The 19,564-nt window shown below is 41.4% G+C and overlaps 1 protein-coding gene across 2 annotated transcripts; it reads right to left on the reverse strand.

Moving 5' to 3' along the window:
• Positions 1 to 320: 320 nt before the first annotated feature.
• On the reverse strand, positions 321 to 19,219 carry mms19 (MMS19 homolog, cytosolic iron-sulfur assembly component). Of its 2 annotated transcripts, none has more exons than XM_050060931.1 (31): positions 19,093 to 19,219; positions 18,531 to 18,579; positions 16,937 to 17,037; positions 16,595 to 16,680; positions 16,343 to 16,417; positions 15,752 to 15,821; positions 14,498 to 14,626; positions 14,288 to 14,349; positions 13,503 to 13,589; positions 12,752 to 12,826; positions 12,463 to 12,540; positions 11,659 to 11,797; positions 8,712 to 8,866; positions 8,465 to 8,543; positions 7,899 to 8,024; positions 7,733 to 7,814; positions 7,467 to 7,564; positions 6,697 to 6,858; positions 6,181 to 6,336; positions 5,184 to 5,283; positions 4,671 to 4,773; positions 4,391 to 4,462; positions 4,180 to 4,306; positions 3,982 to 4,088; positions 3,789 to 3,845; positions 3,477 to 3,663; positions 2,738 to 2,820; positions 2,421 to 2,585; positions 2,220 to 2,279; positions 1,842 to 1,942; positions 321 to 1,609 (listed from the first exon to the last, which is right to left on the reverse strand). In XM_050060931.1, exons 1-31 carry the CDS (start codon positions 19,187 to 19,189, stop codon positions 1,579 to 1,581), a joined length of 3,099 nt encoding a protein of 1,032 aa, XP_049916888.1. In that variant the 5' UTR covers positions 19,190 to 19,219; the 3' UTR covers positions 321 to 1,578. The 2 variants fall into 2 exon arrangements, with proteins under 2 accessions (XP_049916888.1, XP_049916886.1); XM_050060929.1 differs by having other exon boundaries at positions 4,391 to 4,468; positions 19,093 to 19,218.
• Positions 19,220 to 19,564: the final 345 nt, after the last annotated feature.

Here is a 19,564-nt window from a genome sequence, read left to right on the forward strand (position 1 = left end):
AATTATAATCAGTTCATTATTGAGTCCCAGTGGATGTTTGTGCCAAATTTGAGGAAACTCCTTCATGGCCATCTTGAGATAATGTGTTCACGAAAATGAGACAGACACAAGGTCACAGTGACTTTGGCCTTTGACCACCAAAATCTAATCAGTTGAGTCTAAATGGACATTTGTACCAAATTAAGGAAAAAAAAAAAAAAAAAAAAACCAAAAAAAAACCTTCAAGGTGTTCTTGATAGGATGTACACACAACCCGAAAACATAATGCCCCCAGCCACGGCTGTCGCCAGCACAGAGACATAAAAAGAACATCAAATTGATTACGATTACAAAGAAATGTTTTAATGACATTTTAAGTTAGACATTTTAAATATTGTCTATTTCCTTGGCATAAGTTGATGTGAGGTCCAAAGTAGCCAACCTACCTGCAATGACTTGACAATAACTATGACACAGCATCAATATTTCTTTAAATATTGATAGAATACAAGGCAGACATTTGACATTTTGTTCACATAACTTAAATCTTAATTAACTCAACATAGTTATTCAATTATGTAAAATGCATCTTAAAATCTAACTCTTGTCAGCGAAGGTGTGAAACACTGATTCATGTCACCCGGTGAGCAACCAGAGGACAAATGGCACATTCTCCCAGGTCTCAAGTGACCCAACCCAGCTGTTGTTAGGACATTACTGCTCAGCTACACATTCATCCACATGGGAAGATAAAGGCTATCTATCAGTGCCTGCTGGGCTCAGTGCTGCTCTCATTTGGTTGTTTACATCTTTATATGCAGGAAATGGAGATTTTTGATCTTTCCAGCAGCCAAACGTCTCAAAAACGGTCTTAAAATTTAAAAAAAGTTCATCAGGTCACTGTGGTGACGTTCCCATTCAATACATCCACATTGTTTGCTTCCTCTCTGCGTATAGGAGTTGACACATTCAAAGTGCATTCAACAAGAGCCATTTGGAATTTCAGACCTTGACTTTCTTACTAGATTTAAGTAAACATCAAAAATACTGTCCTTCATTTCATTATGATTATTATTATCATTTCTGCTGCTGATCTGACGGAGAAGGAAACCTAAAATGTGAAACTTTTGGCCCTTATGGTGGCCATTGAGTCCCACTTTCCAAATCATAAAAAGCCAAAATACCTAAATGCAATCCGATGTTACTTCTTCTCCAATACATAGTGAGAAAGACAACAACGTACATGAGGTGTGTTGCATATTAAACAAACATTTTCATTCCTTTAACTTAGACAGTGCTCCACAGTCAGTCCACATACTCTTACTTGTGCGTTCGTAAAGATACAGACAGTTACAACAGAAACATTTCAGCAAAAAGGGAGAGAAGATGAAGGATGGAGGGATTCTGGTTGAAAAAGACGAGAGTAAGGAGGATGGGGGGGTTCTGGAAGATCCGAAGAAAAGGGCAGGGAGCACTGGAGAATTTAAACCAAGGACAGAGTGCTGTTGATCCTTGGTACCTGTTCCTGGACTTTACCACATCTGGATTCTTCCAAGTTTAGGGAGGATGGGAGGCTGGGGTTGTGTTTGAGGAGCAGAATCAACTTCCTCCAGCACTTCCTAACAGGAACCTGTAAGGAAAGTAATAAAGAGACAGCATGTTGTGACGAACAAACTATAAATGCACAGTGTAATTTTGGCACTTGACCATTAGAAGGTACCAGTTACTGCACCACCAGGATGTTAATGAGAGCAGGAAGTATACCACGGAAACCATGAACTAAAAGGTAAAATCTCTCCTGACAAATGTGATTTCAAATTTCCAACTCTCTTGTCTCTTAAACAGTGCTATCTGATTCTTACCACTCTCCTCTTGCCCGTACCGCCTCGCTCCTCACCAGCCTCTTCTTGTCGTCCAGAGGCCGGGCCAGAGCTCGCAGCACTCGAGTCCGAAACGGTAAGACCTGAAACATTAAAAAAAAAAAAAAAGTTGAAAGAAAAATGACGCTGTAAACTAACATTTGTCTTCCAGTGTCCATAAAAAATAGAAGTATACAATAATACTTTCAACAAGTTGGTCAAATTGGCAGTGTTTCTATGGGTGAGGCACAGCACTATTTTATACTGCAGCCACTCTTTATATTAATATTCTCATGAGAAAATCTGCTTTAAACTGCTCATACAATCTAAACACCAGAGATAAGGCTCTTCTTTTAGTTTAGTTTATTCTTTTAGTTTTACCTCGTGTTCAGGGAAGCGGGACAGAGCATGGATGCACCGCAGTGAGACGATTTTCACATCCTGCAAGAAAGGTACAAAACGCTGGTTAGAGCTCTGGCTAACACTGCTGATAACAGTTTTACTTTTTACTGCTCAGAGTTTTACAATCATGACTTTTTGGATCAGAAAAGAAAACACTCTGAGGTACGATGTCTCACTAACCATGGCTGGACTGGAGTGGAGGGCCAGCAGCCTGCTGATCAAAGCCTCCAGCTGCTGGATGACTGCTGGTGGTGGGTCGATGAGGACGGGCTCCAGACAGGACAGGGTGGACAGCTGGACGCCCTGGTCAGGACATGACAGTGCCTCTAACAGCAGAGACAGGAGCTGGACAGGGACAAAAGACTCCACATTAATACTGACCATTATCTGGGGGTTCCAAGTTTTCTCATTAAGTTGTAGACGGCCACTGGCGACAGTCATTTTAGTACTATTTGTGATCAACTTGGAGTGACAGCAGCAGTTTGCTCCTTACTCACCGCTGGTAGTTCAGTGACTTGCACCTGCTTGGGCAGTTTATTGACGATATTAGACAGAGCCTTCAGGTAGTTGGGCTTCTTCTCTGAAGAGGACAAACAGATACATAACATTAATGTATTACCTAAAACCTGAGACTGCTGCTTCCAGGAAAGGACCAGAGATAAAGTCTAAAACCTCCAAAACAGCAAGTCATTTGAAGATTTTATATGTTGTCTTTCAAATATTCTCGAAATGTTGAGTTTTTGCGCATCTATGGCAACTAACTATTGCCCTGTTCCCACCAAACACCTTCAGTATGGTACCTTTGGAACCAAAAGTAACCCTTCAGACATGGTACCTAGACCCTAGGTCCATTTAGTGTTTCAACTGCTCCGTCAGGCTCCCACTGTAGCTCCTTATCACCGGTGACAGAGGGGAGTCCGCACCTTGTTTATCATCCACAGAACGAGTCGGCACGCCAATATTTTCAGAACAAACGAGAACAGGCGTTTCGTCCCTCTCAGGCAAGTGCAGGGGTTTAGTGTTGCCGGAGCCCACAGGAACAACGCTTGGCAACACACCTTGCATATATACAGTTCACATAATCCGGACATTAACATAAATTAAAGCTTGAAGATCCACTCTTTACTAAAAGTGTATGTATTAAAACTAAAGTAATGGTCGAAGTTGTCACAGTGAAACTGATCTCGTTTGGGTCTGTTAATAACCAATCTACTGGGCCATCATGTTGCCTCATACCTTGCGGCACAGTGTTGAAGCCCTGGACCAACTTGGCTGAATTCTCGCTGAAGAAGCGCTGGCGGTACATGATGCGAACATCAGCGTGGCATCCGCGATTAAGGATGTCGGGAGAGTCACTCATCAGCAGCGAGAAGCCATTTGCCGCCATTGGACCCAGGTCAGCATCATCAAGCAGAGAAAAGAGCTGGAAAAATACAGCGGAAGGAAAATTAAAACGAAAGACTGCACAAGTCCGGTTTATGCGAACGTGAACCTGTATTTAAGATATCATATGATAAAGGCGTGCAATGCATGCGTCTCTGTTTCTACCTTGTCAGTCAGTGTTGTGACCAGAGGGTGGTATCGGAGAAGCAGAGCCTTGGCAACCTGGAGACAAAAGCAACTTTATTGCACTCGCTGCTTCTTACACAAACATCTGCTGCTGTGAACTTATGACTAACATGAAAACCTTTGAGTATCATCACATACCCAATGTCTTCACTGAAAACAGTGTGACTCTTACCCAGATCATGAGGGTGAAGGCCTGAGTGCGAACAGATGACGTCGCAGAGTCCAACTCACTACACACTCTCTTCATGGTGCTCTGAATGAGGCTGTCGAGAGAATCACCTGAGGAACAAACCAAACCATCACAGCTGATGTTAGGTAACAAAGAGAGGCTTTAAGTTTTGGAACAAAGAGTGCAAAGTCACAAACTGACCCTGCGGCCTCTTGTTAACTAGGCCAGCAAAGCACTTTGCAGCTGAGGTGTATGACAGCAGGTGGGTGCAGGTGCAGCTCATCTCCTCCAGCTCTGACAGCAGGTCATCTATCTGAGGCACCTCCACCTATGAGACATTCACAACACTCAGGAAACTGCTTCAGTGACATAAAAAATACTTTGCTGTTTAAGGGTTCAAGTTGAGACTCACACTGCGAGGTAGCGAACACACACATCCCATGAGCAGACAAACCATCTGAGACTGGCTCCATGACTCCCCCTGCTGCTTCTGAAGAAACATAACATGCATCAGTAACACTGACATTAAAAAAAAACGCTACAAATCCAAAGAGAATTTAGGAGTTAAATTAGTGGTGGAAAACATGAGTGATGCAAATTGAGATAAGAGTTTGTGGTGTTAACTGAACATAAAGAGACAGTATTTGAATAACTGCAATCACTCATTTACACAAATCTGTGTGCTTATAAACCTTGAGCAGCCGGATGTTTGAAGGGAAGGAGTTGTCAGGCAAAAAGGAGACGTCACCATCCAGGAAGAGAGACACAGCCCTCGACGCCGTCTGTCCCGCCAACCTGTCGACATCAAACACCACAGAAGGAAGCCACGTAAACCTCATGAAAAATGATCTTAACAAATCTGAGTTTGACAAGATGAGAAGGTGTGAGACAGACAGGAACTACAAGCATATTTAGTTCGTTTAAATCTGATTTAGATTCTTGTTCTAAACTACATAGTTTTACAAGTGCTCCTCTCTGCAACAAATAATCTCACCAAGAAGCATGAGACAGGTCTCCAGGTCTGATGATCAAAATCCTCACTGCACACTGCTTAGTACGTCTTTACATTTAGGTGAGTTACGATGAGTTCAGATTTTTACAAACATACAGATATCCATATTATGGTCATGTGGTTACCAGAACAAAGAGATTTACTATGGAGGTATGTTCACGTGTTAAAAAAGTGAGTGAGAGTTTGCACTGACGTGGGCTGCAGCCTGGAGCAGGAAGTACTGATGATGGGGACCATGGCAGACAGAACCACCTCCTCCAGAAGAGGACTGCGACGACCAGATGACTCATCGCCTGCAAAACATGAACAGGAAGTACAAAATGTCTGAATCTCAGATGAAGTAATTCACCTTTTCAACTGTCATGTTTATCTAATATGGGTAAAGAGGAGAGTGGAAGGTCACCAATAGAGGTCTTCACAAGTCTACCCTGACACTAGGACTCGAGACCCGACCCGACTGCCACACAGATTTGGGTCCACATTTTATTATGGTCAATCAGGTCGGGTCCCATTCAATTACCTCAGGTTCCACATGTGTTTATATAATGTGTAACACCCAACTGGATATGAGAAGACCCATGATCAGAGCTGACCATAACAGACACACATAAGTGCTGTGTGTGCAACAAGTAAGGTGGAAATAACACTGAGCGAGTTGGAGATAGAGCCCAGGAAAGATGGCTGGTGAGCATTACAGCAGATAAAATCCCAACAATAACAACAACAAAACAAGTGGCAATAGAATAAACAAAGCAAAAAATAGACATCTGGAACATTATTAAGCATTATACAATAAGATGGGCGAGAACAGGCAGTTGTATCCGACATGAGAAATGTCTTTAGCAGTAGACCTACATTTTTAGTAGCAATTTAAATCATCAGGTTTGTTGGGTCCATAAAACAGACCCTAGACCCATCAGGTCTCTCCTCTCAGACATGTACCAGGCAAGGTCTGTAATATCTCAGGCAAAACCAGGTCGGGTATATATATATTTAAGAAAAAAAACTATGAGTTTAAATCGGATCTCAGTATGAATTCCCGAGGTCCATTAGGGTTTGGATCCGTCATTTGTTGACCTGTGAAGACCTCTAGTCACAGACTCAAATGCTGTGGAGGGTTGTGAATAAAAAATAACACACAGTCAGTAAAAAAGGGGGATCACTGTAGTTTTAGTTGAGGATCTGCTCACCCTGCAGTGCTGCCTGAAGTGCCAGAGACAGCAGGCGAGGGATGATGATGTCATGGAAGCATCGTCCCGTCTCCTCAGTGTCTTTAACCTGCTCTGCTATTCTCTGGAGGCTGCGACACGCCAGCACCACCTCCTCCACTGAGAAACCAGCACCGCCTGGAAAAAAATGACACTGGTATTCATTAATCTGAAACTTCTTTTTTGATTCCTCCTCCTTCCTTTAGCCTGTACATGTGAGGCACACTTCACTGCATCAATGCCTGATGATGACTGATGTCATCTGACACAAGTGCACTGCAGCTGGGAGATGTGAAGTGTCAGCGAGCAGTAGAGATGCTCACATTTCAGAATATGATGCGTGCTGTTACTGTATCACAGCTCTAGTCCTGCTTGACCTTTAGCTTTTGTATTCAGAGACAAACTAGCTATTATTGTTTGTTTCCAAGTCCTTCTGGAGAGACTGAGAATGCATCAAAGCAAATTATGAGAAAAAGGAATCATATAGGGAAAAACTACCTGTGTGTGCTGAGCTGAGGACCTCCAACAGGACAGGTGTGCTCTCCTGGACAACACTGGGTTGGGTGGACATCGCAGCCAGGGCAGACAAACACCGCTGCCGCAGAGCATGATGGGAATGCTGCTCGGAAGCTACTCTGTTGTTGTCTTGATCCATGGGCTCTAAGCAGAGGAGACGGGAGAGGAACAGGTTTGTAGGGTATATTAACTAAGTGTCTGTCTGCTGACTTAATGCTGAATGATAAATTCAATTAATTCGCCATGCTTCTTTTCCATAGTATCAAACATAATATCATAAGACTCAGGAAGAACACATTTTGAAAAATAAATACATAGATAAATAAAATAATAAAGGGAAGCAATTATTATAATAATACATTTACAAATTAAATAAACACGTCAAAGAAAAACTCAAGACTAAGATTCAGTTCCTCCTACAAGATGAGAGACTGAAAAGGTTGCCAGATTTTCTCAGAATCTTATAACTTGTCTTTACTAATAAATCTGATTCTCTCAAGATGCTCCTCCAGTCCAAGTGTCGAAGTATCCTTGGGCAAGATACTAAACCCCAAATTGCTACCAATGCCTATTCCATCAGTGTGTAAATGGTTACTGAGTAGCAGGTGGCACCATGTCTCGGCCACCAGTGTGTGACTGTGTGTGTGAATGGTTGAATGTGACATGTTGTGTGAAAAGCGCTTTGAGTGATCATAAGAATAGACAAGAGCTATACAAGTGCAGTCCATTTTAAGTGTGCACTTTTCACTTACCAGAAAACATCTCTGTCTTTAGTCTTGGGATCATTTTAGTGATAAAGGCTGCTGGGTGCAGCACTGCTAAGGCTCCGGCACACTCCACCACAGCAAGACTGGAGGCAGAAAGAAGACAAAGACACATAGAGATAGTATTTATGTTTAGTCCAACTGCAAAGGAAAAAGAAGTACTGTGTATGTGTGTGTTTAGACGAGGTAAACGCAGAGCAGCAGTACAGAAATCAAAAGGATGACAGACAAAAGTATGTTAAACATAAGCTGACCTGACTTGAGCGTCGTCCTCCGTCAGCAACAATCTGGTCAGGTGATCTATGGCCAACTCAATGTCGGAGTCCAACAGCAGACCTAAGAGAGACGTTAGGTTTGTAACATCTGTAACAGTGCTGACTGAATGTGTCTCTGCTGTTGGCTGTAAATGTTGCATCTCACCTGTTTGTTGTGCCAGTGAGGTGAGCACAGAGGCGGCTGTGATCTGCAGACTGTCATTAGTCTCTGTCAGAGCTGAGAACACCATGCTGCACAGAGACGAGCGGAAGGCTAAAAACACACTGTCTTCTAATGTGGAGGGATGAAACACAGACAGAAAAAAAACAGAAAGCAATGAGTTAAAATCTGGAAGTTTAGTTTGTGTTTAGTCTCCATGGTTCTAGGCCCTAGATAGACTTACAGTAACAGTGCATATCACCCTTTTGAAGTTCCTTTCTGACAAACTATCTGTATAACACACATTACCTCACAGTACATCTGGAAAATGCATGATTTAATGTCAGGAGGAGACATTAATCTGACAGAGATGAGCTGTAAACACATGAATTCCCCCCCAAAAAAGGACAGGGGGATTAAAACCTGAACCAAACCTATAATTTAAAGATTTGTATCATTAAGTATTTGTGTTAAAGTGGAACAAGATGCAGCTGTAAGAAATGGAGGTCACACATGAGCGGCCTGGATTGAATAAGTGACCCTGATGTAAGGCAGTAATAAACAGCACTTGCCATTATCTGACGACTGGCAGGTTTTCACCGACTGGATAAACCGCTGCACCACCTCCAGTAATGTTCGTCTGTGGGAACACTGCACAGGGATAATAAGAAAGTTACTGATATCACCACACACTGTATCAAAATATGACTTTGGTGCCAATAACAGCACAGATTATCATAAATATGTGAATGAAACTTCAAGAGAATACAGCTGAGACGTAAGAGCACCATTGTCAAACTGTCAGTGTTCCTTACTTACCTGACCTCTGCTGTTGTACTGCTCAATGAGAGAGGGCATGACAGCGGCTGTAATGATGTGGCTCGCCCTGTAGGAGGCGCTGCAGGAGGCCTGTAGCAGCTTGGCACTGGGCCACACCAGCTTCAGGTCAGGCTCACACAGGTGATGTTTGCAATCTGGAACAACATCACACTTCTGGTTAAAAACACAAAAGTCCAATGGACTTGTTTCACAGTTGTACTGACATGTTAAAGCTGTTAGTGACTGTTATTAAGGGAAAACTTCACCTCCCAAATAACTCTCTCTTTATCTGTTACTCACCCTGTGTTAGGATGAATTTGTGAAGAAAACTGTTTTCCTGGCATGCCTCAACAGTGTACAATGAGTCAAAAAAAAAAACTGAGAAATGCTTGATAAACTGAAGTCATAAGCCACATTACCACCAAGCAGTCTGATTCAGTTCAGTTAAACATTGGAATGTTATTTTTTCCACTGTTTCCACTGTGATAAGTTGTGGATGATGGTAGCAATAGAACCGTCCCCATTCTTCGTCACCCCTCTGTTGGGATCCCTAGTACACTGATCTGATACTAAAAGGTGGCACTAGACACACTGAGGTTTCTTGAATGGTCAATACAGAACCATCACTCTTGTTCAGGGCTGAGTTGTGGCTGAGTTTAATTCACTGGCAGCAGCTATTGGAAACTTTTAAGGTGGAATGTTTACTTGTAATGTTACTAAATGCATGAGCTGATGATGTGTGCCAATCAAGACACCTTAAATGTCAATATGACTTTGACCATTCTGTTTGTTTTTATTGTCTATCTTGAATGACATACGCTTTAGTGATGATCGGATCTTTCAGCATTTAAAAAATGTCTCTGAGTTTCAACCAGCATATATAGCAATCATTACTTGGAGAAAGAAAAACATGGTTAAGCGTCGTTCCAGTACATCCCTGCTCTTTTCTAACAACCACAAACCTGCTATTTTTAGATATCCCATTGACAGAGACTCTTACTTCAGCCTGCTGTTTTTTGCCCTAATAATTTTGCTGAGCAACCCCAATATATGGACGATACAGGAGGTGCAGATATTCCTCGGTATCACCAGTGAAGAGGAAATACAGCAAAAGCTGGACAGGGCAGTGAGTGACAGCAACCCCGCCTGTATTATATGAGTGCTGTCTGGGGTGGGAATGCTAAACGGATCTACGGTCTAGGTAGATGCTCTTTGGTTTTAAATGTACTATACCAAAGGTTTTTGGCAGACACGGAGCTTTAAGCAGCCATGTTAAAAAACAGCAGAACATCCATTTACAAACTCTCCCGCAATGCCTGCAGTATATTTCAAGTCTCATTTATCCAGTCGTATGCTCAGTGATTCCCAAACAGACAGCCCTTTCTGGCAGGAAACTGAGCTGTAGGTGAATTTTATCTATGGTCTCTTCAAATCCAGACTTCACTGAGAAAAATGGTATTTTTACTTTGCTGAACACGTACAAGACTTATGTGAGTTTGCGACCAGATGTTTTGATAAAGTTTTAATTGTGTTAAACACACGCCCCTATGACTTCACTTCATCAACAATTTTCTCTGTTTTTGGATTCTCCATTCACCATGGAGGCATGGTGAATGGAGAATCATGCTGTTAAAAATGTTTAGGGATATGAAATCCCAAATACCTTCCTTATGATGAATCTTGGGAACATTAAAGGTGTTGTCATAAGAAAAGATATTTACTTGACTAAAGTCTTGTTTGCAGCAAGTAAGAAACCTAAGTTTTAAACCCCCCAAAACAGGAACTCTGGCTGGAAATTGTCCAAGAAATGTTAGAGAATACATTTAAAATGAACTGGGACAAATGGAACATTTATATGAGACATGACACCAAGTAAAAGAACTTGAAGATACCTATTTAAATACTAAAACCGTCCCAGACAACCATATATTGTTACTGTGTATTTTTATTCGATTTGTTTATCGCACTGTATCATTTTTGTGGATATGTGTTTGTACTGTTGACATATCTGTGAAAACTCAATAAAAACGTGTGTAATAAAGTGTTAAAAAAAAAAGTTTTCGTCACAAGTTAAACAGAACACGGGGTGAGTAATTGATATACAAGTGGTCATGTTGTGGGTGAAGTATTCCTTTAAAGATGAGTTTAAAAACAGAAGAAGGAGAGAGGGTCTCCCTGGCATTAAGAGCAGTGAACACTAAAATATTCAGGTTTCATTTATGAGTTTGAGTGTCTCACATCACATCCTGTTTCACTGACTTTTCTACTCTAAAGAAAGAGGTTTTGGGGTTATGAATGATCTTTACAAACCCTCTGAATACATCAGCCAAAGTTTCAACAATTTCAGACTGAAATATTTACTGGCCTTGACCTTTAGAAATTAACTAACACTAGTTTATAAAGCTGTGACATTTGTTTGGAAGTTTCTAAGTATCTTGTTTCAGAGAGCTATTTATGATGGGAAGAATGCAACTCCAGAAAACCATTTCGACAAACAACATGAATTCTGAGCATTGTATCATGTACAGTGTTACGTGACCTGTTAACAGTGTGAGCAGTTGGTTGAAATTAGAGCCCTGAACAGTCGCTGTGGTATAATTTCCTGCCCATCTACTTGAGCAGAGCTGCACTGCAGTAAACCCTCCCATTACCACAGTTCTGACATATTTAGTTCAGCACTTTTTACATCTGCACACCCTCCCTTACATTCACTCTGCCTGCGTCAGAGCAATAACTTATTTAACAAGTCTTTTACAGTTCTGTTGTTTTGTGTCTTCCAGCTTGTGTTTAAATAAAACTGACTGTAATTAGTTTGTCTGTATCACTCTCATGGCAATCCTTCTTTTCTTTCTGCATGTTTTAAGCACTCCTGGAGTTTAGACATCTTTACAATAAAATACATATTCATTTTCCAAGTGCTAATAAGCTCAATTTGACAGCATTTCACCTTTGAGAACCAGATCCAGAAAGGTGCAGAGCGAGTCCTCTGAATCAGAGTTGAGGACTGAGCGAGACAGACAGGAAGTGAGTGCGGTGAGTGCAGCGAGGCCAGCAGACTCTATCCTCTCACTAGATGTCTGAAACACCTGCAGGGAAACAACAAGAGGGGAACATTCTTCATTCGTTTGTTCTTTTGATTCACGGAGAGGTGATTACTTTAACAGCGTATTTACTTCGGTCGAAATAGTTTGACAGGAAAGGAACAGTTTATCTTGATATATTTCTGTGACGGATCTTTTAAATTTTAAATGTGTTTTTAGTGCCTGAAGCGTGCATGAGGAATTAGTTTCTTCTCTTATTAGAAACAGAAGAAAAATACTGATGAATATGAGCTTTGGTCCAGACTTGACTTTGTTTTTCTTGGTTTTAAAAACACGAGAAACTACATTTGTTCCTTTCCTCCCACAAAGCATCGATCTCAGTTACTTTCTCACTTCTAATGTATCATCCGCCAATTCTATTGTTAGTAACTGGTGACTTGATGGTAGTGTTTGCAACTGGACAAACAACACAAACTAAAAGACGAAACAATGCAGAGGTGGATGTAAAAGCAGCCTTACAGATGCTTGTTTTTAAAGAGCAGGTGAAATTTTTTTTGTCATTCATAGCAACTAAATAAACAGAATGCCATCTCCACACAAAACACACAAAAAGGTGTTTAAATATTTCCATATAAAGCTTAGACACTACACACACACGTCAATCAGTCAAAACTACAAGTACTAACACTGTTTTTGTATCTCAAACAAACCTCTCTGCGCAGGGACGCCCACAGGCCCTCTAGGAATTCCGCCAAATCCTTGTGTTCATATTGTGTCACACAGGCAGTCTGAAAAATAGAAAGTGTGGTGAGAAACCTGATAAAGCTTTTCCAGCAACAGCCTGCATCACCTTTATAAGTTAAACATCAAACCTCCTGCTCAGGGCTACTAAGCAGCACGCTGTTGTAATGAGTGACTGTGTTGCTTTAGAAAATATCAACTGTATATCATGCACATTTACAGACTTCTTGCTTATTTTAGAAGATAGAGATTTCTCACCAGAGTCTGCAGCGAGTCCAGCTTCGCACTCTGAACATCTGAGTCCAGTTTCTCAATGATGAGAGGTAACAGGAACTGAAACAGTGAAGTAAGAGACAGAGCATGAACCTCTCTTTGGGCTCTTAAAGAAGGTCACAAGACTTCCACTGCACCAAAAAGCTACATGTACACCGATTAGACACAACATTAAAACAAGTGACAGATGAAGTGAATAACACTGATTGTCTTCTGAATGTTCCAATGGGTATCCTTTGGTCCTGGCATCCATGTAGAGATCACCTGACACACTCCAACCACCCAAATACTGTTGCAGACCAAGTACACACACTCATGGCAATGGCCATTCCTGATGGCAGTGGCCGCCCCAGCAGGACAATGCATCATGCCACACCTCAAAAAAATGCTTAGGAATCACCCAAAGAATGTGACAAAGAGCTCAGGGTGTTGTCCTGGCCTCAAAATTTGCAAAATCCCAATCTGATCCAGGTCAACGCCTTGAGCTCCTCGTCACATTCCACAAGACGTGCTGTGTGGCGTGGTGCATTGTGCTGCTAAGGGGGTCATCTGGAAAAGCCATTGCCAGTAGGGGGGGATACTTGGTCTACTGTGTTTGGGTGGGTGGTGTGTGTTTAGTGGCATCTACATGAATGCCAGACCCAAGGTTTCCCAGCAGGAGATTGCATCGTAACAAGATGATCGGTGTTTTTCACTTCACCTGTCATAAGATTAAAATGTAAATTAATTGTCCTACCTCAGCAAATTGTGGCGTACCCGTGAGAACGTCCCTCAGGGTCTGGATGAGCTCCTCTCGGGTGATGCCGTGCGGGTCATTGACAGGCTGGGGTGGGTAGGTGGGTGAAGAAGAGATAACACACAGAAATCAGAAATGCACCTACACATGTTCACAGATGTAATGAACAGATTGTTAACGAGAGGCTCAGCAGATGTGAAAGTCAAGCATTGATGCAAGTTTTAAAAAGGATTTTTGACATATTCATGTAAAACTGGCTGTGTGAACTGTTTCTGGGTTTTCAGTGGAGAGTGTTTGAAATTCAGAGACTTTTCCATGTTAAGAAGAATTTGAGCACTGAGGTTGATGATAACAGCTTTTCTTTTTCTTTTTGGTTTTGGTTGGATTTGACCATCTGCCAAATTTTAGGCCATACTACCAGGCCCAAAAGCCAAAATACCTAAGCATGATGTGAAAGAGCAACAATGTATTTAAATATCTTGGTTAATTATAATCAGGTGAGACAATGCTGTGATCCTTGTGTCACATAAAACCTCACATTTTATCAGCCGCACTGTGACATTGTGCTGGTTTGCTCCAGAGTCAACAAACAGTCACAGAGCTGTGACCCTCTGTGATGTGAAGATGGGAAATGTGCGTGAGCAGATGAGACAGCAGACGCTGTATTGTTGTTCTTGACAGAGTTAGCCTGAGGTCACAGGAAGTCGGCAATGACATTTCTGTCTGCTGCCCTCTCCGCTTTCGTCAGCTCTCAGGCAAAAGCAGCTGAGTAAACAGGGACTTACGGGGTTGAAGTCAATGGGGAAATAGCAGGATGTCACTTCAAACAGCTCCTCCGTGAATTTACCTGATACGACAGACAGGAAATTAATGGAAGGCAAAACAGAGCCATGCTTGAACTGTGCAGTGGATAATAACAAAGTTCAAAAAGGCTCAGAGACGGACAGAGAAAACAGGTGCTGTACATGAGTGTATGCACCTGTATGTGTTCTCACCTAGATCATAACCTCGGAGGATGATGTTCTTAGCGATCTGGAAGGTTAACAGGAGGTTGCGAGGATCCCTCTCTCCGTCCATTGATTGGACAAAACCAAACACGAAGTCTGCCCCTAAACCCTTCAGCTCTGAAGAAAAGTCAAACAGGAGTACATGGTTTTTATTAAGTTCTGTAAGAGAGCAGGTCATCACATAATGTTCGGAGAGCAGAGACATATTCTTACAAGGCACGCCACCAAGGTGGTGAAATGACACCAAATACCTCTTCCATAGCATCTGAGAAAGTTGATGTAGGCCACAAGTATGTGGAAGATTGTCTAATTTAAGCTTATTCACAACAAATGATTTTATTAGATGAAACTGAGAAAAAAAACGTGAATCTATCTTTGACAAGCAACCAGCAAATATCAGCTACCAAGAGCCTTAAAGGGACAGTTCACCCCAAATTCAAAAATACATATTATTCCTCTTACCTACGGTGCTATTTATCAATCTAGATTGTTTTGTTGTGAGTTGCAGAGTGTTGGAGATATCCAGTATAATGGAACTAGATGGCACTGAGCTTGTGGTATGCATGCGTCTACTGCTAGCTCACCTAGCACCACTGAGCTAGGTTTTGTTACAGCTCAGCTGAGGAGGACGCCATTAATGTTTACATCTTGTGCTATCACCAGCAAGAGCCTCTAGTCCATGAGTAGATGCACACTTCCTTCTGCGCGGTGATATGGTTGGCGGATGTAGTATTTCAAATGTAACTTTCTGGCTCTTTAAGCCCCATCACTCGCCATCACTATCTCCAACACTCAGCAAGTCACATCAAATGAATTGAGATGGACAAACAGCCCTACGAGTAAGAGCAAGAATATGTATTGTTGATTTTGGGGTGAGCTTTCCCTGTAAGCCACACACAAACACTTCGTTGACAGCCTTCCATTTGTTTCCGACACAGTACGTCTATGCAAAACTTGCACAACATGCAAATTATTCAACTGCCAACCAAAGCAGAAGAAGGTGTGACAACTCTGTCCTTTATTACAGGCCTGGTAAAAGTTCAGTTGAGCAATGACCACAGTGATTAGTCAGCAAACTGTTGAGATTCTGACTTTCAAAACACACTCCTCACTGCTTTGAATCACCCACGTATTCACCAGAGAGGCTTGTTTTCTTCCAGCAGAGCCCTCGGTCATTGTGGGAAGCTGTTAGTGCGTTTCTCTACTAATCTGTGAATCAGACTCAAAGCTGCCGTCTCTTACCGGCTTCTCTGGTCTCCATGAGGTTGATGAGCATGTTGTAGACGCAGGCTCGCTCTGTCAGCATCAAAGACTGGAAACAATAAACACAAATAAATAGATCCTGTGAGCTTTTTACCCATGATGCCCAGATGTAAGAGCAGTTAAGATGAGTCAAGTTGACCGAAAAAGCATGCTTAATAAAAGAGGAAGTGCTTCGCAGACATGGTGGAAACAAGAACAATATTATACAAAGTCTAAGCAGTGTGGTCAAATATTCATGGGTGTGTGTTTGCATATATCTAGATACGAGAGTCTGATGCATTTGGTCAGTGAATGATGCTGTTGTGCGTTTCAACAGACAGCACATAAATATTAGACTTGAACACGAACTCATCTCAGTTTTTTCCTGTAGATCAGTTGCCTTAGTTCCTCATAAATAAATTAAACAATACTATTTACTGCAGCAATGTAGTTATGTTTTAAACTCAAATCCACTGTATATATTCCCCCGACACAAAACGCTCAGGGTCCTCTTACTATGACAGTTTTCCCTGGCTGCATGATAAAATAAAATGCAGCTTGCGACAACTTTTTCACAGTGTCAAGTCTCACCTGAACGTGAACATCCTGGAACAAAGACCTCAGCATGGACACAGCCGAGCCGGGAGGCAACACTCTACATTTTGTCTGGAATAAACATCAACAGACACAAAGACCATGTTGTTTGCAGCGATCACATCTGGGACTCTGAATGATTCTAAAATCTACCAAGAAGCAACTAACTTGAAAACATGACATTCAGTTAAACTTTGGCAGGATGTTTCAGATGTTGTCACTGAAAATCCATCAGAGTCAGACACTCACCAGCGCTCTGAGCCCCTGTAAAACAGGCGGTATGATGACATAATGGTCCTTTAGACGGTTTTCATAGAAGGCAATGAGCACTTCCACTGGGGAGAACAGAGACAGGGACACATGCTGATAAAATATCACTCTTTACATTAATATATTGCATGTAGCCCCGCAAAACTACTGGATCATGCTATAGTCATTTGACATATTTGTTTGTTTTTAATTTATATATCAGCCAACAAGGCACTGAGAGGTTTGCACCCACATAACTTCTCAGTATTTTCACAGCATCTAGAAAACAAACAAGAAAAGAGTGGGATAGATTTTCAGCAAAACATAAGAGAAGCTGTGTACCTTCTCTCTCTGTAAGACCTCCATAGCACTCGTGTAAAACTTCAGAGAGAAGCTGGACTCCTCGAGCTCGAGTGTGAGGCTGAGAGCTCGTCAGACTCGGTCTGTAACCAGGAAGGAAATGAAACTGTTAATTACCATTATTATTAAATATTAACGTAAGAGCAACTCTGAGTTTCACTGATGATTTTAAAGGTCCAGTGTGTAGGATTTAGGGGATATGTCGGCAGAAATGGAATATGATATAATGAGTATGTTTTCTTTAGTGCAGAATCACCTGAAAGTAAGAATCATGTCTTTGTTACCTCAGAATGAGCTGTTTATAACAACATAAAGAGCGGGTCCTCATTCATGGAGCCAGCCATGTTGCACTACCACGTTTATACAGTAGCCCAGACTGGACAAACAAAACACTGGCTCTAGCTAGGGCCATTCACATTTTCGCATCAGCCACTGTAGCTAGATGAGGCCATCGGAAAAAAATTATTATTATTATTTTTTTTTTTACATGAAACTGCTTTATTCAGTGTTTTCACCTAGGGACTCATTTATGAACATTGCCTACGCACAAAATAAGGCCTGAAAGAAGTGTACACCACTTCCCATGAAAAAGTTGTGATCTATAGAAACAGACTTAATGGGAGGAACTTTGACCCATGCTTACAAACATTTTTGAGATGGGATATTGGTGACAGAGACAGTGAGGTGGAAGCCTGACTGTAGAAATTGTCAAATACATTTTGGCGCACGCCATATTTGGCTTTTGTCCATACTTACATTTTTTATATGGATCCCACTAGGGGTGGGAATCATCAGAGGCTCCACGACACAATATTATCACCATACTTTAGTCATGATGATACAATATTATAGCGATTTTAAACGTGTTGCAATATGCTTATTATTGCAAAAAGAAATTACACTATATTGCAATGTATTACCTATTTTCAACTGCAAATAATGTCCCCCAAAGGAAAACTTTTTCAACAACTGTTTTATCCAGTTAGATAAAGTTTTCTGTTCATCTCACTTTAGTAATTTTTTTTGCTATATCGATGATACGATATTGCCACACAAAAATATTGCGATACTATGCTGTGTCGCTAGATCCTACACACTTTTATATTTGAGATCTCTGGTCCATTTGTTTTGGAGAGAAGAAGACCTCTGTGGATAATTTGGCTCCTGGTAAAAACCTGAACAATAATAATAATAAACACTGAATGAATTCTAACCGGGGAAGTTTCAGCTGTTTGCAATCTGCAATCCTCTCTGCTAGAGACAACTAAATCCCCCTAAGTTTTACACACTGTTCCTTTAATGAGCAGAAGTCAGCAATATAGTGTGAATGTGTTTTATATGTATCATAAATTCGCCAGTATTAATGGGAAAGACAACATATCTGCTTGGCTGGGTGATAAGGGCAAGATTAAATAAAGTTTTGAGGGAAATATTTTAAGTTCCACCACCTCATTTGTGTAACACATACTACACCCAAAATAAGTCAGACAAAGGAAAAAATAAAATAATGCTATGGTAATGATTTTGCTGCGTTTATATTTTTGCTGTAATATTAGAATTTAAGTTGACCGCTTACCCCAGTGCTTCCACCAGCTGCAGTGTTGTGAACTGTCCATCTTTGACACCTGAACAGAAAGACAAGTTCAGTGAAACACTGCACAGCACTGATAAGATAACCAACTACAAACACACAGAAAACAAACACAACAACACACGAGCTCAGCTAAGTTATCTCTCGTAGTTATCTATGGATTCAACTGTACAGAGTTCATTGACAGGATGCTCTCATTGGGACAAAAACATAGCAGCTAGCAAGCGGCATGCGGTGACACCACAGCGGACTAGCTTCAAAATTAACATTACCGGTCGAATGACACTACATTAAAACGGTAAAGGTACATTCATAGTGTGCTGGTGTCGTGATAAAATAAGCAGACCAGTGTCACAACCTGTGTGTTTTAGTCTCATGAAGCTGGAACACCACACAGGATGTTGTGGCGCTAAGTTAGCTAGTTAACCTAACCATCACGCCGTGCTGCGCATCCCTGTAGCTGCAGCTAAGCAGCTTCAACGGCGTGTTCTCCGCAAAGAGTTGTGCTGGAAATGTGTCGAGGGAAATATCATGAACGTTTATTTACCTGTTGCTGTATCTTTGGCCTTGCTGTCCTGTAGTCCCGAGACAAATTCCTCCACCAGAGACAGCAGCAGGGTACTGTCCGCAGCCATCGTGCCCATGTAACCCAACTCAGACTGCGCATGCGCCAAAAGTTAGGGCGAAGCGCAAAAGTAAATAATTTTACGTTAACTTTTATATAATGGGACTGTTAATGAACAATACAATGTACGTGTGAGGCCACTTGTGTTAAGTTCAAGTTGTTAAAAATGTAAACGTTTTCTAAATGTGCAAATATAAAACCAAACATTTAGTTTTTGGTGTTGCCTTCAGGTTCTGTCCGAATTCCAAAACTCTACGTACAACCTAGTGTGGACCTCTCTGTGATAGATGTCCCCTTTCACTGATGCAACGTGCTTTTGTACTGACTTGAATAACTTACTACCAGTCTAAATAAGGATAATAAACTAAAAACAAGAAGCATAATGGCTGCGCGT

The sequence above is a fragment of the Epinephelus moara genome, chromosome 13, assembly GCF_006386435.1.
Source record: "Epinephelus moara isolate mb chromosome 13, YSFRI_EMoa_1.0, whole genome shotgun sequence".
Classification (NCBI taxonomy): Eukaryota; Metazoa; Chordata; class Actinopteri; order Perciformes; family Serranidae; genus Epinephelus; species Epinephelus moara.

Bases quoted from the DNA above. Each gene is read 5' to 3' on its own strand.
- mms19 (XM_050060929.1), bottom strand. From the start codon at position 19,189: ATGGGCACGATGGCTGCGGACAGTACCCTGCTGCTGTCTCTGGTGGAG. The intron at 5,284-6,180 runs GTGAGCAGATCC...CATGTTTTGCAG, and splicing joins ACTTCAGGCAGCACTGCAGG to GCGATGAGTCATCTGGTCGT. The intron at 4,469-4,670 runs GTTTATAAGCAC...ATGTTTCTTCAG, and splicing joins CAAACATCCGGCTGCTCAAG to AAGCAGCAGGGGGAGTCATG.